Source organism: Mytilus californianus, unplaced genomic scaffold (genome assembly GCF_021869535.1).
Source record: "Mytilus californianus isolate M0D057914Y unplaced genomic scaffold, xbMytCali1.0.p SCAF_9, whole genome shotgun sequence".
In the NCBI taxonomy this organism is placed as follows: Eukaryota; Metazoa; Mollusca; class Bivalvia; order Mytilida; family Mytilidae; genus Mytilus; species Mytilus californianus.
Window position 1 is genome coordinate 5,669,383 of NW_026262745.1, and position 22,113 is coordinate 5,691,495.

Sequence of the window (22,113 nt, forward strand, 5' to 3'; positions counted from 1 at the left end):
CCCTAAACTTATTTTTCTGTGACAACTTCCGGTCAATTTCAAAATGGCTTCCAAAGTTTACAGTGAAAAACAACAATACGAACTCACAAAATAGTGAAAAGTTTTCAAGTTCAAGATTTATTTAATTGACTTTATTAATTACTTTTATTTTCCTTATCGTTTGATAACTTTTACGTTCTATGTACTAAATCATAAAAGACCTGTTTCTGCAGAAACAGTGAATATTATCAAACGTGCAGACGGTCATATAAAATAAATTATTGTAGATGGTATTTACAAACCGATGTTCTTCCTGAAGTGAACATTGAATGTTTCAAACAGTGAATAAAAGTTCAATTATATTTAAAGATATGTGATACAGTTGCAAAATGGTTAGTTCTGATGGATGAGCAATCTTTGAATGAACTCCTTGAATGTTCAGTCTGTCTGGACAGACTTGACCATACAAGCAAGGTTCTTCCTTGCCAACATACATTTTGTAGAAGATGTCTGGAAGAAATTGTTAGCACTAAAGGAGAACTTCGCTGTCCTGAATGTAGATATCTTGTTGAAATTCGAGTTGAAGAGCTTCCTTCAAATATTCTTTTGATAAGACTTCTTGAAGGTATTAAAACTAAAACTTGTACTGAAAGATCAAGATCTCCAGGAAGATACACAAATGATGAATTGTCTTCTGGTTCAGCAACTGACAGACATTCAAAGCAGGTATATACATCATCATTACATGTATCGCCAGTCATAAATGTCTAGAACAAAATATAAGTAAACACTTGTGTATTTTTTTCCCTACCTGTAGAGTTCAGTTTAGTTTCTTGTATGTTCCTCTATTAATTGTGAAGCACTACCCATAGGGTATAATTGTAGCAACTATATACACCTTAAAGCATAAGGGAACATATAAACTTATGTACAGATAAATGAATAAAGGCAATATCATTATTAATTCATTGGATAGTCATTACCATGATTACAGTTTTAAACCATAAAAAATTCAACGTATATACATAAGTGTTCCTTCACAATTTAAAATTACCTATTTTATAGACTTTATCATTATTCTTTAAATGTACTTAATATATCTTAAAAACTTTGAAGAAGCTATTTTTTTTTAGGTCTTAAATTATCATAAAATAGTAAAATGGTAAAAATAAGGAACTATTTTATTTTAGTTTAATCACTTATACTGTACTTGTGATCAAGCTTTTATCCTTTTTGTGCGCAGCATGTGCATCTCATAGCACATAAGTACATATTTCTAGCCAGAGTTTCAATGTTTTCATACACAGTTGAATAACAGTTTATGATCAATAGCCAATGTAATCACAATACATTTTGTTTGAAATTAAACATGTTAAATAGTGAATTAAAAATTAATTAGGGATTGATACATGTGTATGATTTTAAAAACTTTAACAATTATGTTTGATTATTACAGTTGGTACAAGTGTTAACAAAATGATGTGTATGTGTTGTGTTTATTTTTTGGGATATGGGAGGAGGCAGGGGGATTTGCAGATTACTGATATTTGTCAATGAACTAGAAGTTTTTAAGAAGATAGATGCTGATTATCAATAATTGTTGATTACACAATAGTGACCTGAGATTGCAAATGTTTAACTTTATTGTTTATAATAACATTATTTGGTAATTTCTGGCAATTAAGACATAATAGAGACTGACTGATATAGAAAGCCATAAAATTATTAATATTAACATATCTTAATACCTTGAACATTATAAACACTGACATATGTATATATACTACTAATAGTTGTAAAAACATTGATTAAATACTGGTTTTAACATAGTTAAAGATAAAAGTACAATTATGTACAATTGTATTAACAATATAAAATCTAATGACAACAAATTTTAATTTTGAAAAACACAGAGATGGTATCTAGTATTTTTTAATCGGTGCCCTGACACTGCATACCTGCCAACTTAAGCGCAAGTGCACCAAATGCTTCCCTTATATTGTCACATTAAAGTGTTTTAAATCTACTACTATATTGTTTGAAAGAGTATTTATGTGTTTAAATACCCTTTTAACTCATGTGAATGCCTGTTGTGAGGTGTTATGTTTATATACTAAAGAATTTCAAAATTCAGGTCAACTCCTCTCATAGGGGATATCCCCCATAAATCGGGATAGTTGGCAGGTCAGACACTGAAATAAAAGACCTTTTTGTATGATTTTAAAATTGAAAAGCATAAACAAAATCCAAGAAAGATAAAAAAAAGTTTGTATCCTTTGCCATTTTTTTGCCTTCTTTCATAGAATAAAATTGAGGAAGATAAAGAATGGAAAAAGCTGATAATCAAAATAAATTGACTGAATGGTTTTATGTTTTTCATGTTTGCTTAAAATATTTGTTGACAGGAAACCTAAAGAATTTACAAAATTTTTTAACATGTTTAAGTTTGAGGCCTTTTTTCTCAAAGAAAGACACTTGGAAATCTGTGTTTTATTATGTTTTTTTTCAAGATATTACCTCTATTTACCATATTTAAAACCACTGACAATAAATTGTGGAACTGTATCTAAAAAGTTTCTGCATTAACATTTAAATAAATATGTCTGATTTCAGTCTGTTGGGAAGCTGCCATGTGCTAAAGCATTGTACAATTATGAAGGAAAAGATTCTAAGTAAGTTGTTGGATTGAGAGATGGCGTGAATGATTCTATCATTCAGTGACCAAGTTTCAGTGTCCTAGCTATAGATATATAATTACTGTATGAAATTTATTTTGTCGGATGAAGTGTAAATCTGAAAAAGAAACTACAGTCCAAAAAAGTTGAGAGATAATAAAAACACAATTCAGAAAAGCTGAAGCAGAAAATTAAAAGTCATTTATAAATATAAACATTTGTAAGGATAAAAATAGATTGAAGTGATTATATAACTAAAAAAAAATGTGAAGACTGAATTTCCGTAGAAATTTGAATGCATGCATACATTTTTGTACATTTAGGTGAGAAATGTTTCGCTTCTTAGTTGTTCTGTACTTCATTTTTGTAAAGAGTAGGAAACTGGTTTTTGGGCGCATTATTTATTAAAAGAATTAATTTATTCAATTTATTGATGTCACTGGTTTGGAATATAAATATTTTTTCAAAATTAAACACAGGATGTTGACAATAAAATGTGCACTATTGAAACAGGTTATCATGCTTTCACTCTAAACCTCAGATGACCTGAACTTAAGTAGAATAGTTACATGCATTGTATGTCAGGTTCATTTCACTTAAACATTTAGGTTACACTGTTAAAAAAATGAATTAATGTTGGTATAAAAATAAGGAGATGTCACAGGTATGATTGCCAATGTGACAATTCAACTATCCACCAAAGTTCAAATGAAGTGGATGTAAGCAATTATATGCAACCTTACGGCCTTCAACAATGAGAAAAACCTATACCGAATAGTTGGCTTTTAAAAGCTCCAACATGAAAAATATGAAACGATTCAATGCAGAAAACTAACGGCCTAATTTATAACATTACATTTTACGAAAAACAAATATGACAGACATGAACCAATTACAACCACTGAACTACAGGTTCCTGACTTGGGACAGGCAAATAAAGAATGTGGCGGGGTTAAACATGTTTGTGAGCGCTCAATCCTCCCCTTACAGCACAACATAAGAACAAACTATAAAAATCAATTGAAAAAGGCTTAACTCATCAGATCGATACAAAGAAGAAAAACAACTAACAAAAACACAGACCTGACATGGTAGGGTATTTATACATCCCTAACAACAATAAAGACACAAAGTACAGATTTGAGAGTACTCACAGTTACTGACAGCTAGTTCAAAGCCAATAACAACTTATAAAAATAACCATGTATCTAAGACTTAAATATCAATCAGCATAAATCCAACATCCAATGGATTTAGTGTAAAGATTTCATTAAGAGTAAAACATGACCTTGTGCAATGCCAAAATATAGGTATCGCCAGATTGTAGAGCCATGAAAGTGCATATGTGTAACAATAATATTTAGTATGGGTTTAATTACTGATAACAAAATCAATATTTATACCGAATTGGTAATCCTTTAGAATAAGTTTATTTAAATCATTGATAAGTTTCCCCGGATAGTATATAAATTTCCAGGCTCGGTAAAAAAACAGCACCGTAAAATTTAGGATGTGCTATTCCGTTTGAAATAAGTTTTCTATAGGTACAGTCAAACTTGCAAACCAAATCTTTGTATCAATGGAAGAATTTAGAAAAGGTTTTAAGTTATTTGTGGTAACAAAATCCCTGGCTTAGTAATTTACCAGTAATACATAGATTACGCTAATTGAATTCCAAAATGTCACTACAGACACAGGTGTAGCGAATGAGTTGGGATATATAAACACCGCAAGATGGTGCCAAAGGAACATCTATGTCCAAAAAAGAAAAATCATAGCTTTTGTCGTAAATTTTTGTGTACAGTTTCTGGTGTAAAACTGAAACATCTTAATCTAGGAAAGGACAGTTATTGTTGTTAATATATGATTTATTTAAAGTAACTTCCTTTGGGTAAATTTCAGCAGTATATTTAGAGAATTTTTTATTATTGAACGAAAAAATATCATCAAGATAACGGTAAGTGTTGTTGAATTTATCAATTAAATCAAATTTAGACGAGTCCTTTGTCTTTTACATTTTATCTTTTGTTCTTTTTAGTGATTTGTCATTCAGGAAAGGTGATATTATTATTCTAAAGAAACAGGTTGATGATAATTGGTATCATGGAGAATTCAACTCACACCATGGGTTCTTTCCTGCTTCATATGTTCAGGTATATTGACTCAAAAATATTGTGTATGAGATTGAAAGAAAATAGATTATCAAATTCCCAAAACATACCTAAATTCAGTACTTTTGTGGATAGCTGTCTCATTTGCAATCATACCACATCTCACTATTTTTTTTTATTGTGATTTTAATTGGTAGACTTGATAATTGCTACATGTACATTTGTATATAGATGTGTGCATTGACACATTTTAGAGAAGATATGTTTAATGTTGTCAAAACATTTACTATATGGAAATTACAGAAATAATCAGCAAAAGGTTATCAATATTTACAAAAACATAGATAAAGATGAATATAAAAGGAAAAGACATAAAAGAAACATTGATTGTCTGACGTACTGGAAACCTTGCCTGGTTGACATACATGTACTATGTGTTATATTTACTTTGCAGGTCCTTGTACAACTCACATCTAATGTTCCACAATGCAAGACTTTATATGACTTTGAAATGAAAGATGAAAGTGATAAGAAAGATTGTCTTTTCTTTAAGAAGGTGATTATTTCAATGTTAAATGTGCCTTCACCACTGTGGAAAAGGTGGTACAGTCAAATCTGTATTAAGCAGTCACTCGTGGGAAGTATCAAAAGTGACCACGCAAGAGAGGTGACCTTTGAAACAAGATTCCAAAAAATTCTGACTCCGACATCACCTGTGGCTGGGAAAGGGTCAAATTGTTTTAGTGTTTTCAATCAGTAAAGTTATTGTACTCCCTAGCAGTGAAATAAAAAATGGTGGATAATGGGGCTGTAAATTTGAAGAAAATGTGGAAATATGTAAATATTGGTGGGGAAATAAGTTGCTGATACTGTTTTCAATTGAAACTGAAATGAGAGGAAGAATTTTGATTTCACCTACTATTGAGTGATCTTGTTTGCAAACAGGTATCGATTTTCATTTTGACTTCGATATTGACAATATATATTTTTCATCAGGAAGATTTTTGGTAGTATAAAACACTGAAATGACTTATTAAAAGCTAAAATGACGATTTCGTTCGAACATAAGGTGACCGCTGAAATGAGTTAAATTGTATAGAGAAAACGTTTGGGAGGGTCTGAAAGTGACCGTTAGAGGCAGTTAACAGTTGAAACGAGGTGACTGTTAAGGCAGGTTTGACTTTTTTTTTAGTTCCATACAATTGAAGAAAGGTGCATATAAATGATACGGATGAAATATATTAAAGAAAAAAGTTAGGGTCAATTTGAACTTACAGTGAGGTGCTCTATGATAACATGACAATTATGCTGCCTTGAAAAATATTTGATATGATGCCCTCTTTTAAGGTACTTATGATGTATAGACAAATGAAAAGAATTAACTAAGTTTAATACCATACACATGCCCAAACAGATGGTCAAAATAATGACCACCAGACACAATCATATTTTTATTGTAATTTTTCATATTGACAGTTGCTTGAAGATCCACATCGATTCATTTATATAAAAAGATCAGCAGGAATTACCAAAAATATTGATCTTCATCATTTGGCATATACATTTTTGTCAAACTATATATCATGAGTCAAATCCTGTTAATTACTGGTCAGTTTTCAAATTGCCTGTTTAAAAATTTTAGGCAAATAGAGCAAATTACTCTTTAAATTCAATATTTCTTGATATTCATTTCTTGTTCATGACAGGATGAAACCATAACTGTATTAAAGAAAGTGGATGATAATTGGTTGGAGGGTAGGAAAGGTGAAAAGATTGGGATATTTCCTGTATCCTTTGTTGAGGTAAGTATAAGGTTCTAATCTCATCAATTTTCTTAAGTGCTGTCCCAAATGTAAGAATGAGAAAGATTTGCACTAAAGAGTTCTCTATATAACTAGAGACTTGAATGACTGTACATGTGTAGCTGTGAAACATTTTAAGAAGTACCTGTTATTTATTTTTCAATTTCTTTGACAGACATGCTAACTTAAAATAAGCACTACACTTTTTTTATTATCAGAATCACTTTGGATTTTTTTCATCTTCTACAATATATTTATACAAACATCACACATGGTTATCATTTATGTGTAAATGAAACACCTTATTATCAACTCACTATTAAGCAAGTTGATAGAAGCTTATAATGTAAATAAAACATTGATAATGTTTTCTGTATGTCATTAATCTTTTAAAGTTTTTAGGAATGTAGATCAGTTTTGTCTAATTTCAGATGAATGATGCTGCAAGGTCTTTAATTAATTCTCAATCAAAGTAAGTATGTCTATTGGGCTATTAGTAAGTAGATATTGTTGTTAAAGTCTGTGGGGCTGTAAGTAGGTAGACATCGTTGTTAAAGTCTTTGGGGATGTTAGTATGTAGACATCTTTGTTAAAGTCTGTGGGGCTGTTAGTATGTAGACATCGTTGTTAAAGTCTGTGGGGCTGTTAGTATGTAGACATCGTTGTTAAAGTCTGTGGGGCTGTTAGTATGTAGACATCGTTGTTAAAGTCTGTGGGGCTGTTAGTATGTAGACATCATTGTTAAAGGCTGTGGGGCTGTTAGTATGTAGACATTGTTGTTAAAGTCTGTGGGGCTGTTAGTATGTAGATATCGTTGTTAAAGTCTGTGGGGCTGTTAGTATGTAGACATCATTGTTAAAGTCTGTGGGGCTGTTAGTATTTAGACATTGTTGTTAAAGTCTGTGGGGCTGTTAGTATGTAGACATCATTGTTAAAGTCTATGGGGCTGTTAGTATGTAGACATCATTGTTAAAGTCTATGGGGCTGTTAGTATGTAGACATCGTTGTTTAAGTCCATGGGGCTGTTAGTATGTAGACATCGTTGTTAAAGTCTATGGGACTGCTTATGTAGACATCGTTAGTAAAGTCTATGGGGCTGTTAGTATGTAGACATCGTTGTTAAAGTCTATGGGCTGTTAGTATGTAGACATCGTTGTTAAAGACTATGGGGCTGTTAGTATGTAGACATCGTTGTTAAAGTCTATGGGACTGCTTATGTAGACATCGTTAGTAAAGTCCATGGGGCTGTTAGTATGTAGACATCGTTGTTAAAGTCTATGGGGCTGTTAGTATGTAGACATCGTTGTTAAAGTGTATGGGACTGTTTATGTAGACATCGTTGTTAAAGTCTATAGGGCTGTTAGTATGTAGACATCGTTGTTAAAGTCTGTGGGGCTGTAAGTATGTAGATATCATTGGTAAAGTCTATGGGGCTGTTAGTTTGTAGATATCAATGAAAAAGTTAAACAGAGTTGATTGTTTCTTGAATAAATGTACAAGATAACCTTTCACAACAGGTTGAGTTTGTTATTTTGAAATTTTATTCATAGAAAACAAACACTTGATGAAAAAGCATATCAAAATTTTTAGATATTCTTAGTCTTTAAAATGTTTTGTATCTAATGCTCACAAATACAACTGTAGAAATTTAATCTCTGACGACTGTCATATGTGGAACGAGCAATTCATAGGAACGACAAAAGAAAATTATTGTGTGAAAAAACCAATCAGCTTTGTTTGAACTCATTGTAAATCATTGTCAAAGTTAAAGTTACTAACATTACTATGAGGGCTCTTTTAACATCAGTAATAAAGTAACATATACCATGATTTTCAAACAGATATAATATTTGATGCTCCTCTATAATGGAATAAAATCCAGATATTCATGAAATATGAATACTGTGTATAGTCAACTTCATTGATTCCAAATTTTGTATTCTTTTTTTTCAGTACCCAAACTGGTAGACATTGGTTATCCACAAAATACTTTTTACAAAAAAAGATTTGATATAGAATAGTAAATGTTGAATAAATTTTGATGTGTTAACTTTTTTATTCATTTGTAATTGGGTTACTGTTTGAATAAACTTATTTGCAAGCATAGAAATCTTTTACAAATTTGTTTTTTGTGACATATATTAATGGAGATGAGTTTGAGGAGTTGACTTTACATGATAAACATTGTATTTCTGTATAGAACATAGTATTTAATGTTGAATTATTGGATATCAGTTTTTATGGTCTTATTGGTAATAAAAAGTTGAAGACACATGTTTGGAAAATGCTACTGCATTCTTAAAAAGCTATGGGATAAGTTGAAATTTTGAAGTATCTTCATCAAGAAATCTAATTGATCTATGCACAAGCATTGCATGACATGATGGTTCTTATGCATACTTGATATCAGTTTGAAATTTCTGACATTAAAACAACCATGATTAAAAACAAAAGCAAATATCATTTTTTTTAAGATATTAAATTACAAAAATATGTAATTTTAAGTAAGTGTTAACACTTTAGCTTTGAGACAAGAGATTTGCATATCTCCAGTTCATTTTTGTGGTTTTACTGGTGTTACTTTCCATGAAAGCTGGTCTCCATCAGTAAAATTGATGTTAACAGTACATATTAAGTGTTGTATAATATTATTCTTTGTATGTTTGTTTCTATTTTCTTTTCTAGCTATATATATAGGTTTTAAGATTTTCTGTTTTTAACATTCGTTTTCAGTCCTTCCTTGCATGGTGGTAATTTAATTTTGCATGATCGAGGTTCTGGGGATGGAGTGCCACATTCCTCTCCCCTTTCTTCTTTGGTTACTCAAATCCCACAACAGAAGCGGCATTCATTTACAGCATCTCCTCAGAAAACATCCACGGCAGCTAGTCAGCATAATAGAAGGTAATGGTTGTTGATAATGTATGCTTTTATTTGATTTCCTTAGAAATCATCCACAACAGCTTGTGAGCATAGTAGAAGGTAATGATTGTTGACAGTGTTTTTATTTAATTACCATTGAAAATAGAAGTAAAATACAGTGCCTTATTTTTTATCATCCCTCTTTTTCCAGCTTCATAATCCATGTTACCTGTGGCAGCTATTTCTTACACTTATTGTTATTCTTAGACCTCTTTCCCCTATTTTAATTCATCCTTTGGTGACTCTGTTTAATATTATTAATTGATTTTAAGGTTGTTGATTGTAAGGCAATTTTGCCCTGGAAAATATAAGTGCATGGTTTTACAAAAACACATGTTGACATTCTATAAATAGAAAAAAAATAATGTATAATTTGATGCTGACAATTAATACATTTTTCTCTCAACAAAAAGTAAAACAGAAATTACACTGACTTGGTACCAGGTTGAATACTGTATGGTGCAAAACATTCAAGCTAACATTGTTGAATTTAATTTCTCTAAAGCATGTGTTTAAGTGTGAGTTATTTCCCTTTTATGAGCATCTTTTATTGATTGTGTTTTAGTTTGTACTGCCTGCAGTATTATGTATGTTTATTTATTTTTATATTTACTGTCATCAGAGAAATGTATTTTATTAAACAGACTAAAAGTTTTAAGACATTTCTCCCATGAAAAAAAAACCTTTTAATAATGATTTAGTAAATATTAACTTTTAGGAGTTATGCCTCTTGAAAACAAGCAAAAATAGAAAAGATTATTTGTTTATTACTGAAAGATTCCATTTTAATTAATATAAGCCATCATATTGTAAAAAATAACTCATCACCATTAAATGTCTGTCAAGTAAGTTTCTCAGCATCACTGCTCCTTTGGTTACAAATCAGCCAGATCAGTGGTTTCCAGATGATCACTTTACTTTGCTATATCAAAATCCTTCATCTTTATTAATTTTAATGAAAGGGAGGGGAGAGAATAAGAGAGAGGCATCAGTAGCAATTATCATTTGCAGTTGAGACTTTTAGCATGGCAGGTGTTTTCTATCCATTAAAATGAGATTTTTCATTACTGTAAATTCAGAAATTATTGCGTGCATTTATTATTGTGATTTGTCATTTTAGACTAAAATGCGATTTTGATTTTTGCGATATTGAGAAAAATCCTGTTTAATTAATATAAAAAATTTCAAAATGCGAGTTTTAATTATTGCGATTATAACCCTGTTGCATTTTTCGCAAAAATAAAAACATTGCAATAATTTCTGAATTTACAGTATATGAGTACTGTCCTCTACCATGACTTCTGTTTTCCATGAGCCATTTCTTTCTATTTTTTGGAAAGTTATTGCTTACTATGACATACACTGCTTACCATGTATAACAAGGTTATGTCCCTTAAAAATGGTTTCATTAGACCTTTACTTCACATATTAAAGACCATTTTGAAACGTTTACTTTAATTTCAGATCTCTAGAGTTAAGCAGCAGTGGGAATTTGGTAATTGTACCATCTCCTCACCTTCCAAGCAGGTCACGTTCACCTCCGCCAGTACCATCCCATAATAGTCAGTCAGCTACCTCAGCTAATAAAACCACCTCAGTTTTAGCTAGCAAATCTTCTGTGGCCAGTAGAAACTCATCATTAACAGCTAGCAAAACTTCATCTGCTACAGGAAGTAAACTTAATTCAGCATTTCAGGTATATATTTTGGTATGATATAACAAATCTGGAATAAAAGTACTGTTGGGCATTATGCATACAAAATCCATATAAGTTTAAAATATAGAATGCTTGATAGAAACTTTCTTATTTCTAACTTAGTTTAAACATATTTTATTTGCTAAATTAAAGCTAGATGGATGAGACACAAGTAAATCATACTTATGGAGTCTTCTCCATAGTTATAAACCTAATGACATGGCTTTCAAATCATACAACCAGTCTGTATATTTTTTTGTCACCACACCATGTCACCACTGTAATGAATGTTTTATCATTTCTTTCTATAATTTTCAATGATAATATAGGTAAAAAAAAGTTCATATTTTAAATACATATTGAAAACATCCATAGTCAATACTGTGGACTCATTATTATTCGTGGGATACCAATTTTTATGGATTTCGTGCACGTGGGTATAGGGAAATACAAATTTAAAGGTAAAATGAAGTACAAAATTTTCTATGGGCTTGTATGCAGGCTATGGCAAAACCAGGAAATCAAGTATCAACAAATATGTAATTTTTCCTCAATCCACGATAAACGAATCCACAGTAGGTTAAATTATCTCGTAGAAGCTTATTTCTGTCAACCAATATCGGAACACCTACAAAAAATGTACAGTGATTAGATAAAAAGATTATTTATTCTAAAGATTTTGCTCTGTATGCATCTGTGATAATCTCTGTTAATAGATATAGGAAGATGTGGTATGAGTGCCAATGAGACAACTCTCCATCCAAGTAACAATTAATAAAAGTAAACCATTATAGGTCAAGGTACGGCCTTCAACACGGAGCATTGGCTAACAAGTTTATAAGCTAATATTTACATCTTCGGAAAACTTTTTTTCTGTTGCTGAAAAAATGTGAATTGTAAGGACATCACACAATGGTTTGTTTTTAGGGAATTTTTAGGGCCAAATAAGCCCAAAAAATTACCATGTCTTATTAAAATAAACATATAAATTCTTTCAGGAACCAGGAACTTCAAGAAAATTTGACAATTCAATGGAACCACAGACAGGACCAGCAATAGTAGATGCCTCTAAAATTTCTGGTATTAATAGTCCTGTGTAAGTATTCGTATAAATATATTCTACAATGTACCAAAAAATATTAAATATGAAAGATTTTTACAGGGCATTTTGTTAGTTGGGAAGACTCCCTAATCAGGCCTATGATCTTGTGGTAGCTTGCTTGCCTGAAGTATAGGAGGTTTGGGTTCAACATATGAATGTCTGACATCCTTGTCCTGTGGTCACCGTCTTATTGGTATTCATACCACATCTTGTTTTTATAAACACTTTCAAATTGTGTTTTTTTGCTGTTTATCTGCATGCTGCATTTAAGAAATATTAGTTTGCTCACAAGGGGTTGCATGTCTTTGCATAGACTTTTTCTTTTTCTTTTTAAAGCTAGAACATACATGTTAATAGCTAAGTGTGATAGTACGGTGATATCAAGAGTTGCTTTGATCTAATTTTTTTAATTAAATTTTGTAGATATACAGCATTATTTAATTATAAACCTCACCGAGAGGATGAAATAGAACTGAGGAAGGGAGATTATTACACTGTATGTGATAAATGTCAAGATGGATGGTATAGAGGGCAGTGTTTAAAGACAGGAAAACCTGGTGTTTTCCCTGGCAATTATGTACAAATGGTCAGGTAGTGTATATTAGACTTTAGAGTATTTCATAGTATCAACTTAGATTGATATACAGTTGGAAGTATAGATAGTTTTCAATATGGTGTAATTTGAGTTGGAATTATTTTCCTTGGCCTCCATGTTAGAGAGCAAAGTTGTTGATTTTCTTATTTGACTCACCAAATTAAGACATGTGGTTCAAGGAAATCTGATAAGAGATTCTTGCTAGCTTATTCATGTTCAATAAGTGCTTAGGATTTTAAAGGTATTGCATTTTATCTGAAATAATTGAAAATTTAAATATAAATCCATCATCTTCATTTGAACTTTGAACTCTTTCAGGTTACCAAGTGCATTTCTTCCAGTCAGTGGTAATGTGATGAACATTCATTCAAAAGGAATCCATTCTCTACCATCATCTTCATCAGCACCTGCTGTAACTATGACAACTTCATCTGGTCACAGATCAAGTACATCACCAATCAGGCCAGGGTCTTCACCATCACTTCAGAATTCATCATCACAGCAAGCAGAGTCATCTTCTGGTCCCCCTCCCATTACACCAAGAAGCTCAAAATCATTAGCAAAACTTTCATCATCAGCACCATCACGATCAGCAGCTAACAGTAAAACCTCTTCTCATTCATCAGCGAGTAACAAATCATCAGCTACAAAACTAACAAATTCTGGACCATCTTCACCTAGATCAGCGTCCAGTAGAACATCATCATCATCATCACTAAAGCCAGCAGATAGCAGTGGAACAAAAGCGAAATCCCCACACCGCCATGCAAATCACAATGGCCCATCAGTAGGTATGGAAGGTCATCTTGACCTTAGTGTGACCTCAGGACATTCCAATCATCGTACGTCTAGCTCAAAACAAGTTGTTTACAGAAAGCCTAATGCTGTTGGAATGCCACAAGTAATGTCTGCTTCTTCGAACATCACACCACCTAATATTGTGGCAGGAGCCACAGGTGAAATACCTGGGATCAAGGATAATAAGGTTTGTATGTCATACTTTGTATTATATAAGTGTAAGTTTCGGTGAAAGTAACTTGATGGACTTCTTAATAAATACTTATATTTTCTTAACTGTCTTTTTGCTGTAGCTTCATATGTTGATGCTACTTCATGAGAGAACCTTGTATGATAGGAAAGGATCAAAAAGACCGTCTCAGTCTGAAACTCTTTCAATATGCAATTTAATATGACCAAGTAAAGTATTATATCAGCTTTTAATTATTTATTAGTTGAGCTGAATAATTAAATTGCATTATTGGTGAAAAAAAATATTCTCTAAATGTTGTGCAGTTCAGTTTTTTTCCTGTATAGGAAACAACTGGCATTGTTCAGTCTAGGAAATTAAATTCAGCAGTCAAGGTTATTCTGCGTTGGTTAACAATATTCATTCTTATTAAAAATACAGTTTGAATGCAATTATTTTGTTTAAATACCAGAATGCTCCATCATGATATTTTGTTTGGTTATTTTTAGATGCAGGAAGCCATTGTATATATATACAGCCCTTCTTTTCACTGTTTTTTGTATAAATATTTTTATTTTTTTGTATGAATAGAAGGACAAGAAAGAAAAGGAGAAATTGAGTCTGGTAAAAAGACTGACCTCTGGTAAGAGCAAGAAATCAAAATCCCCTGGACTTGAAAGTGATGGGTCTGGCACAGAAAGTATTGGGAATCATGTCAGGTAAATGTCTAGCTTAGATATACTAGAATATTTCATGTAGTTTTTTAAGATCACAGCTAATGCATATATTAAAATTATGTTTTGGTAAAATTTTTGTAATGCCTGCATTATCTCCATAAAACTTGACTTAATTGGTACCCATGGTCCAAGGATGTGTTTTAAAGTCAATATGTAGAAGGTCATGGTTACATTTAAATTTTATAAATCTTACAAAACAATTCCAAACCATATCTTTTACCAGGCTTTTAAGATACATGTAATATATTCCCTTCAAGGTCATAACTGTTAAGTAAAGGTCACAGTAAACTCTTGGAATCATGTCAAAACTGGTAAAGTAAGTAAGAGAAGAATTAGTCCACCTTAGTGGATAGTTCTAGTTTAGTTAAAATAAGATTATTTAGATGCATCTCTGTTTGTTTCAGATCTGGGTCTTGTCCAGCAGATAGTAATAGTCTGCTTGGAGCAGAGGGAAGTCAGCATATGAAAACTGGTTCCTTTGATTCTACAGTTCCTCTTGTACCTCAGCAAAAAATAAGTAGACCAAAACCTGTAGTTAGAGAAAAGTAAGTAGAGCTGTAAGACAAAATGGACATTTTGAAAACACTAAAATACATTTTTCTGCTTTATTTATATGAACATAAGTGAGTCAATAAGGGTTTCAGTGAAGATAGCTGAATGGACATTTAATTACCAGTTTTTGATGATGTCATATTAAAAGACAACAAAATTTGAATTGAAGGGACCACTAGGGGAACATATTTTTAGAAACCTTTTTATTAGCTCACCTGGCCCAAAGGGCCAAGTGAGCTTTTCTCATCACTTGGCGTCCGTCGTCCGTCGTTAACTTTTACAAAAATCTTCTCCTCTGAAACTACTTGGCCAAATTAAACCAAACTTGTCCACAATCATCATTAGGGTATCTAGTTTAAAAAATGTCCGGTGACCCGGCCAACCAACCAAGATGGCCGCCATGGCTAAAAATAGAACATAGGGGTAAAATGTAGATTTTGGCTTATATCTCTTAAACCAAAGCATTTAGAGCAAATCTGACGGGGTAAAATTGTTTATCAGGTCAAGATCTATCTGCCCTGAAATTTTCAGATGAATCGGACAACCCGTTGTTGGGTTGCTGCCCCTGAATTGGTAATTTTAAGGAAATTTTGCTGTTTTTGGTTATTATCTTGAATATTATTATAGATAGAGATAAACTATTAACAGCAACAATGTTCAGCAAAGTAAGATCTACAAATAAGTCAACTTGACCAAAATGATCAGTTGACCCCTTAAGGAGTTATTGCCCTTTATAGTCAATTTTTAACCATTTTTCGTAAATTTTTGTAATCTTTTACAAGAATCTTCTCCTCTGAAACTACTAAGACAAATTTAACCAAACTTGTCCACAATCATCATTAGGTTATCTAGTTTGAAAAATGTGTCCGATGACCCGGCCGCGAACCAAGATGGCCGACATGGCTAAAAAATAGTACATAGGGTAAAATGCAGTTTTTGGCTCATATCTCTGAAACCAAAGCATTTAGAGCAAATCTGACGAGGATAAAATTGTTCATTAGGTCAAGATCTATCTGCCCTGAAATTTTCAGACCAATCAGGCAACACGTTGTTGGGTTGCTGCCCCTAAATTGGTAATTTAAAGAAAATTTTGCAGCTTTTGGTTATTATCTTGAGTATTATTATAGATAGAGATAAACTGTAAACAGCAATAATGTACAGCAAAGTAAGATCTACAAATAAGTCAACATGACCAAAATTGTCAATTGACCCCTTAAGGAGTTATTGCCCTTTATAGTCAATTTTTTACAATTTTCATAAATTTTGTAAATTTTTGTAAATTTTTACAAAATATTTTCCACTGTAACTACTGGGCCAAGTTCATTATAGATAGAGATAATTGTAAGCAGCAAGAATGTAAAGTAAAGTAAGATCTACAAACACATCACCATCACCAAAACACAATTTTGGTTATGAATCCATCTGTGTCCTTTGTTTAATATGCACATAGACCAAGGTGAGCGACACAGGCTCTTTAGAGCCTCTAGTTTAGAGTTTTATCACATACTTATTATTTATTTATTTATTTCAAATGCACAAGGGGCCTCAGGGACCAAGTGATCTAATTAGTCGAACTACTGTATCTCTAGCTTGTCAACACTGAGGTTGTGAGTTCGAATCGCACACTTTGCAGGTGAGCTGGACTCCAATCTTAATTGACTAGGATTGTCAGTTTTCCTACAAAAGGTCTTGGTTCTCTTCAGGCACTCCAGCTTCAACTATTAATAAAAACTGACTGCCACTAAAATAGTACTGTAGTGCTGAAAGTGACATTCAACACCAATCAATCAATCATTCAAATGCAGAAGGAAAGCCAACTCACAATAAGTTGTAAATTTGTCATTTTGGCCTGAATTACAGATATTCAACCAAGGTTAGAAAAGATTGATTGATTGTTGTTTGCTTAACGTCCAGTGGACAAAAACAAGTTAACAATATATACAATAAGTAGGTCCTCAAATAGGGGTTGACCAGATGAATTGCAGGAAATTTTGAATATTGACTGGGATAGAGAGTATGTTAGATAGGGACAGACATATAACCTTGAAACAGGTCACCTACAGACCACTCAAAGAGTGAGTGTACCACTCTCCCTATACAAGACATTCTGACTGTTTGTGACTGTGAATTTATACATTCTGCACAGCTTAACAGAAGCCCAACTTTTGCAAGGGTTTTACTGGTGGATTGAAGAATACCACGAGATGACCATATTTCTATACCCCAGTCACACTTGGGATTAGGTTTGAAATGAAATCATAATACTATGATGTAGTTTTTTTCCCCCTTACCGTTGTGCACATTTATCTACTGTTGCTTATTGTGTTGCAACTAATATCAGTTTTAGAAAATTTCAAAGAAATTAACAATATTTCTAGTGTTTAACCTTATTTATCTTTTTTGAAAATAATGAATTATTTTGTAATTTTTATAAGATCCACTCTTCACACTACAAAATATATCTCAAATTGATAAGGAATTTATTATTTAATAAAAAATCCTTTCACCATCATTATAGGATCAGCTAATGACTTAGCAATCAATATACTGGACAATTGATCTCTCAAATTAATTACCATGACAATCATTTAAAAGTTCAACAACATTTATAAATGATTTCAATACACATTTATATGAAATGTATTAAAATTGAAAAAAGATCCGATTAACCGATATTTGGTCTTTCTGACAGTTAATCGTTGACAACACTAAATATTATGCATTAGTACTAACTTGGTTCTGTCGTTTTCATGGTATCCTTAAATTACCCTGTTTTCAAATTCTCAATAAATGACCGAAATCATGCAAAACAGATTTAGGACCCTTGGTCAAAACCTTGACTTAAAAGTTTTTATGTATAGGTCTGATGGTCAAGGGTATACCTTTTGTTCTATATGAAATTCTCTGCTTGCATTTGATTTGACAAAGCTGATCAAACAGGTTTCACCTTACCTAAGCCTCATTTTCATGGTTTAATTATTAAGTCTCCCAAACGAAGTTTGGGAAGACTTATTGTTTTTGCTCAGTTCTTATTATTATTATTATTCTTCTTCCTCTTCCTCTTCCTCTTCCGCCGCTTTTAAATTTGAACTTGTCCGCACTCGTTCTCCAAAACCGCTTGTCAGATTAACTTAGGGTTTCACAATATGTTAGACTAACATGTCTAGTGGTGCAATCAGGGTTTTGTTTGTGCAATGGGGTTTATAAAGGGGTACTTTGAGGGGCAAAAAGAAAAGAGGGTTTTACTATAGAACCCTATGGGATTTTATTTTTTTTAATTTTCAAATGATTATAAATTGAAAATCGTTTGTGATAGACACAATCTTTTTAATTGAAAATGTTCTAAATGATAAAACCCATTAAAATGAAATACAGGGTTAGTCCCAAGGGGTCATCCCCACCCCCTGCCATTTAAGAAAGTTCTAATACCTTGTAAGTGGTCAAGATCCCCACCCCTAAACCATATATATTCTGGTTTGTCATGCTAAGATGGTTTGAATGATATACAGGGTTAGTCCCCAGGGGTCATCCCGACCCCCTGCCATTTGAGAAAGTTCTAATATCTTGTAAATGGTCGAGATCCCCACCCCTAAACCATATATATTCTGGTTTGTCATGCTAAGATGGTTTGAATGATATACAGGGTTAGTCCCCAGGGGTCATCCCGACCCCCTGCCATTTGAGAAAGTTCTAATATCTTGTAAATGGTCGAGATCCCCACCCCTAAACCATATATATTTTGGTTTGTCATGATAAAGCAAATGAAATAAAATACAGGGTTAGTCCCCAGGGGTCACCCCCACCCTATGCCATTTAAGAAAGTTCTAATATCTTGTAAGTGGTCAAGATCCCAACCCCTTAACCATATATATTCTGGTTTGTCATGCTAAGATGGTTTGAATGATATACAGGGTTAGTCCCCAGGGGTCATCCCCACCCCCTGCCATTTGAAAAAGTTCTAATATCTTGTAAATGGTCGAGATCCCCACCCCTAAACCATATATATTCTGGTTTGTCATGATAAAGCACATGAAATGAAATACAGAGTTAGTCCCCAGGGGTCACCCCCACCCCATGCCATTTAAGAAAGTTCTAATATCTTGTAAGTGGTCAAGATCCCCACCCCTAAACCATATATATTCTGGTTTGTCATGCTAAGATGGTTAGAATGATATACAGGGTTAGTCCCCAGGGGTCATCCCAACCCCCTGCCATTTGAGAAAGTTCTAATATCTTGTAAATGGTCGAGATCCCCACCCCTAAACCATATATATTCTGGTTTGTCATGCCAAGATGATTTGAATGATATACAGGGTTAGTCCCCAGGCATCACTAATGCATATAACTTTACTGGACCAAACCAATTTTCACTGGACTTTGCCCAATGTCAGGCGACCCTGGGAATTACAAATTATGGGAGCTTCGTTTGGGAGACTTCGTAACAGCATCCTGTTACAATCATTTCTTGTTTATCAGTGTCATTCTCTTTTGTAATTGTCACCTGGACCAGTCTGTTAGAGGGGAGACACTGTCTTACTGTTTCCAGATGCAACAATTTTCAAACTGGTGATTAGGTCAGTTTAAGATGAACAAGTAGTGGTATGCATTTTACTGTGAAACTGACGCTACGTGAAAATTTCACTGTCCATATAAATACATTGTACTGGCCATGAACTGTGTGACGATATAACTGCCCCTTCTGAGACTCAAATCACAACAAAACCTGAGGTGAAACTAATAAAACATTCAGTATTACAATTATCATTTTATCATTTAAAGTATATTTGGCTTTATCTTTCTGCTTTTAATATTAGATATACATATTGTACAATCTCTTTTACAGATATAGATGTGTTGTTCCTTATCCACCACAAAGTGATGTTGAACTAGAACTTAAAGTGGGGGATGTAGTTTATGTTCACAAAAAACGGGAAGATGGATGGTACAAAGGAACTCTCCAACGACTGGGAAAAACTGGACTTTTTCCTGGAAGCTTTGTAGAAAAATGTGAAAATGTATGAAAATGTATGAAAATTATCATAATAGCACAATTAATGCAAGTGTTAATACATGTATGCAGTCATGTCAATGTTTGTGAAATAGCTTTATTGTATAATCCTGTGAAAGTTCTTTAGAATTGTTGACTAGTTTTTGTAATGGTTGAAAATTTGATAGTGAAAGAGTTATTGATTTAATTGTTTTTTCAGAGTACAAAAATTTTAAATGATTCTGGTATATAAAAAAAAAGGGAAACCCATGAAAATTTCTTTCCCACTAATGGTAAGAGTTCATAGAACAAAAAAAAATCTTTTATTTTGAAAATATGAAAATGGATAGGTGGAACTGTTTTTCTTCTTATAGAACATATGTACAGAAGTTCTAAAACAACAAATTAAAGAACACCAAGATAGCTTCAAAAGGAGAGTGAAACAAGCCCCTGATAAGCAAAATATTTCAATTGTTTTCAAAACTAATAAAAAAACAGGATGTAGCATGGTTAACATATGTTTTATTGTGTCAGTCTGTTTTGTAAATAGTACATATTTAGTGCCACAATTATTATAGTGCTGTATCAGTATACAGTGTATATTTAAACTTAGTGCTTTTACTTCACCTGAATAGAGGACCATTTTAGGTATTAGCATGTATTCATCTATTTGGGTGTCATTTGTTAACATTCAAGAACATTATTGTCATCTCAAGATGGGAATCACTTTGGCCTGTAAGAACTAGAAATAGGAAAAATATGTGATCCATCAGAAATAAGAAATTTGTGGAATGTCTTAACAAAAAGAAAGTCTATAGAAAACTACACGATTCAGTATTTTTATATTCAAATTTCAATATTAAAAATTTTAATAGTTTCATACTGAAAACTTCATGGTTGTGAAATAGCTTCTACATGCTCCTTTGACTTTTCTGTTCCAGTACTTTGTGTTTACATCAATAATTTGGAAAGTACATGGTATTGGGTAATGTTTGAAATAAAATTCAAGATTGTTGCAGCAGAATAAAATTTAAACACAATGTTAGAAAATTGATTATACAATAACACATTGTCATCATGATGATAGTTTGATTTTACATAGAAATTTGCGAGTGTACCGAAATTTAGTAATAAAATACATTGTAGTATGTGAGGTTAAGGAGTAAGACTTTTTATATAGCTCCAAGGGACTGTCATAAGAGGGTAATCTTGATAAAGTTGGATGAAACATCCATAAAATTACTTCCTTAATCTGTTTGACTTCATGTAAGAATGTAATTGTCATCTTCTACGACAAATACCTGGTTTGGTATATTAATTTGTTTAGTTATACATGCAGGCCTGTGTATTTACTTGATATTAACTTGTATATTATATTCTGTTATCTCGTTTATTGTAAATCTTTCATGATGAAATCGTCAACATTATTATTGGACTGAGACTTCTTACTTTTTTTCAAGGTCACATGTAATGTTCTTGTATGATTTAAATTTGGATAAAGTTCCATTGGAACAACATTTTTGAGGTAGCTTATGTTTTATTTTTGATTATTTTATATTAATTGAACATTTGAGAATTCCAGCAATTCAAAATGCATGCCTAAGACATGTTAATTGTGAAGTTGACGATCAATTTTGGCCAATGAAAAAAGTTGTTACATAAAGATTGCATTAGAATTCAGAAATGAAGTATTTGCTTTTGGTTAAAAAAAGGTTGACATCAAATAACTTCTTATTTAAGACATATTTCAAAAGGAGATGAACATCAGATCCATTTGTTTTATTTAATCTGTAATGTAAACTTATAAATTTGACTGAGTGTATTGAACAAATTTGTCAATTCCCTAACAAAAATATATGAAAAACAGAAACAACAAAAACAAAATATTATAGTATAGTTTATTAACCCTTTAGCCCCCAATCCCGCCTGTAGGCGTGATGGCGACAACCATTCTTTGATGGCCCGTATGACCCTCCATACCTTTTTTG

General features: G+C 32.3%; 1 protein-coding gene across 2 annotated transcripts; it reads left to right on the forward strand.

Annotated features, from left to right (window-relative positions):
* The first annotated feature begins 43 nt into the window (after positions 1 to 43).
* LOC127714288 (E3 ubiquitin-protein ligase SH3RF3-like) lies at positions 44 to 21,819 on the forward strand. Of its 2 annotated transcripts, XM_052220348.1 has the most exons (14): positions 44 to 705; positions 2,593 to 2,651; positions 4,693 to 4,807; positions 5,220 to 5,321; positions 6,472 to 6,567; positions 6,999 to 7,039; positions 9,301 to 9,471; positions 10,954 to 11,185; positions 12,184 to 12,281; positions 12,711 to 12,878; positions 13,201 to 13,867; positions 14,441 to 14,568; positions 14,991 to 15,131; positions 19,982 to 21,819. In XM_052220348.1, the coding sequence occupies exons 1-14, from the start codon at positions 382 to 384 to the stop codon at positions 20,157 to 20,159; spliced, it is 2,520 nt and encodes an 839-aa protein (XP_052076308.1). In that variant the 5' UTR covers positions 44 to 381; the 3' UTR covers positions 20,160 to 21,819. The 2 variants fall into 2 exon arrangements, with proteins under 2 accessions (XP_052076308.1, XP_052076309.1); XM_052220349.1 differs by lacking the exon at positions 9,301 to 9,471.
* The last annotated feature ends 294 nt before the right edge of the window (positions 21,820 to 22,113 follow it).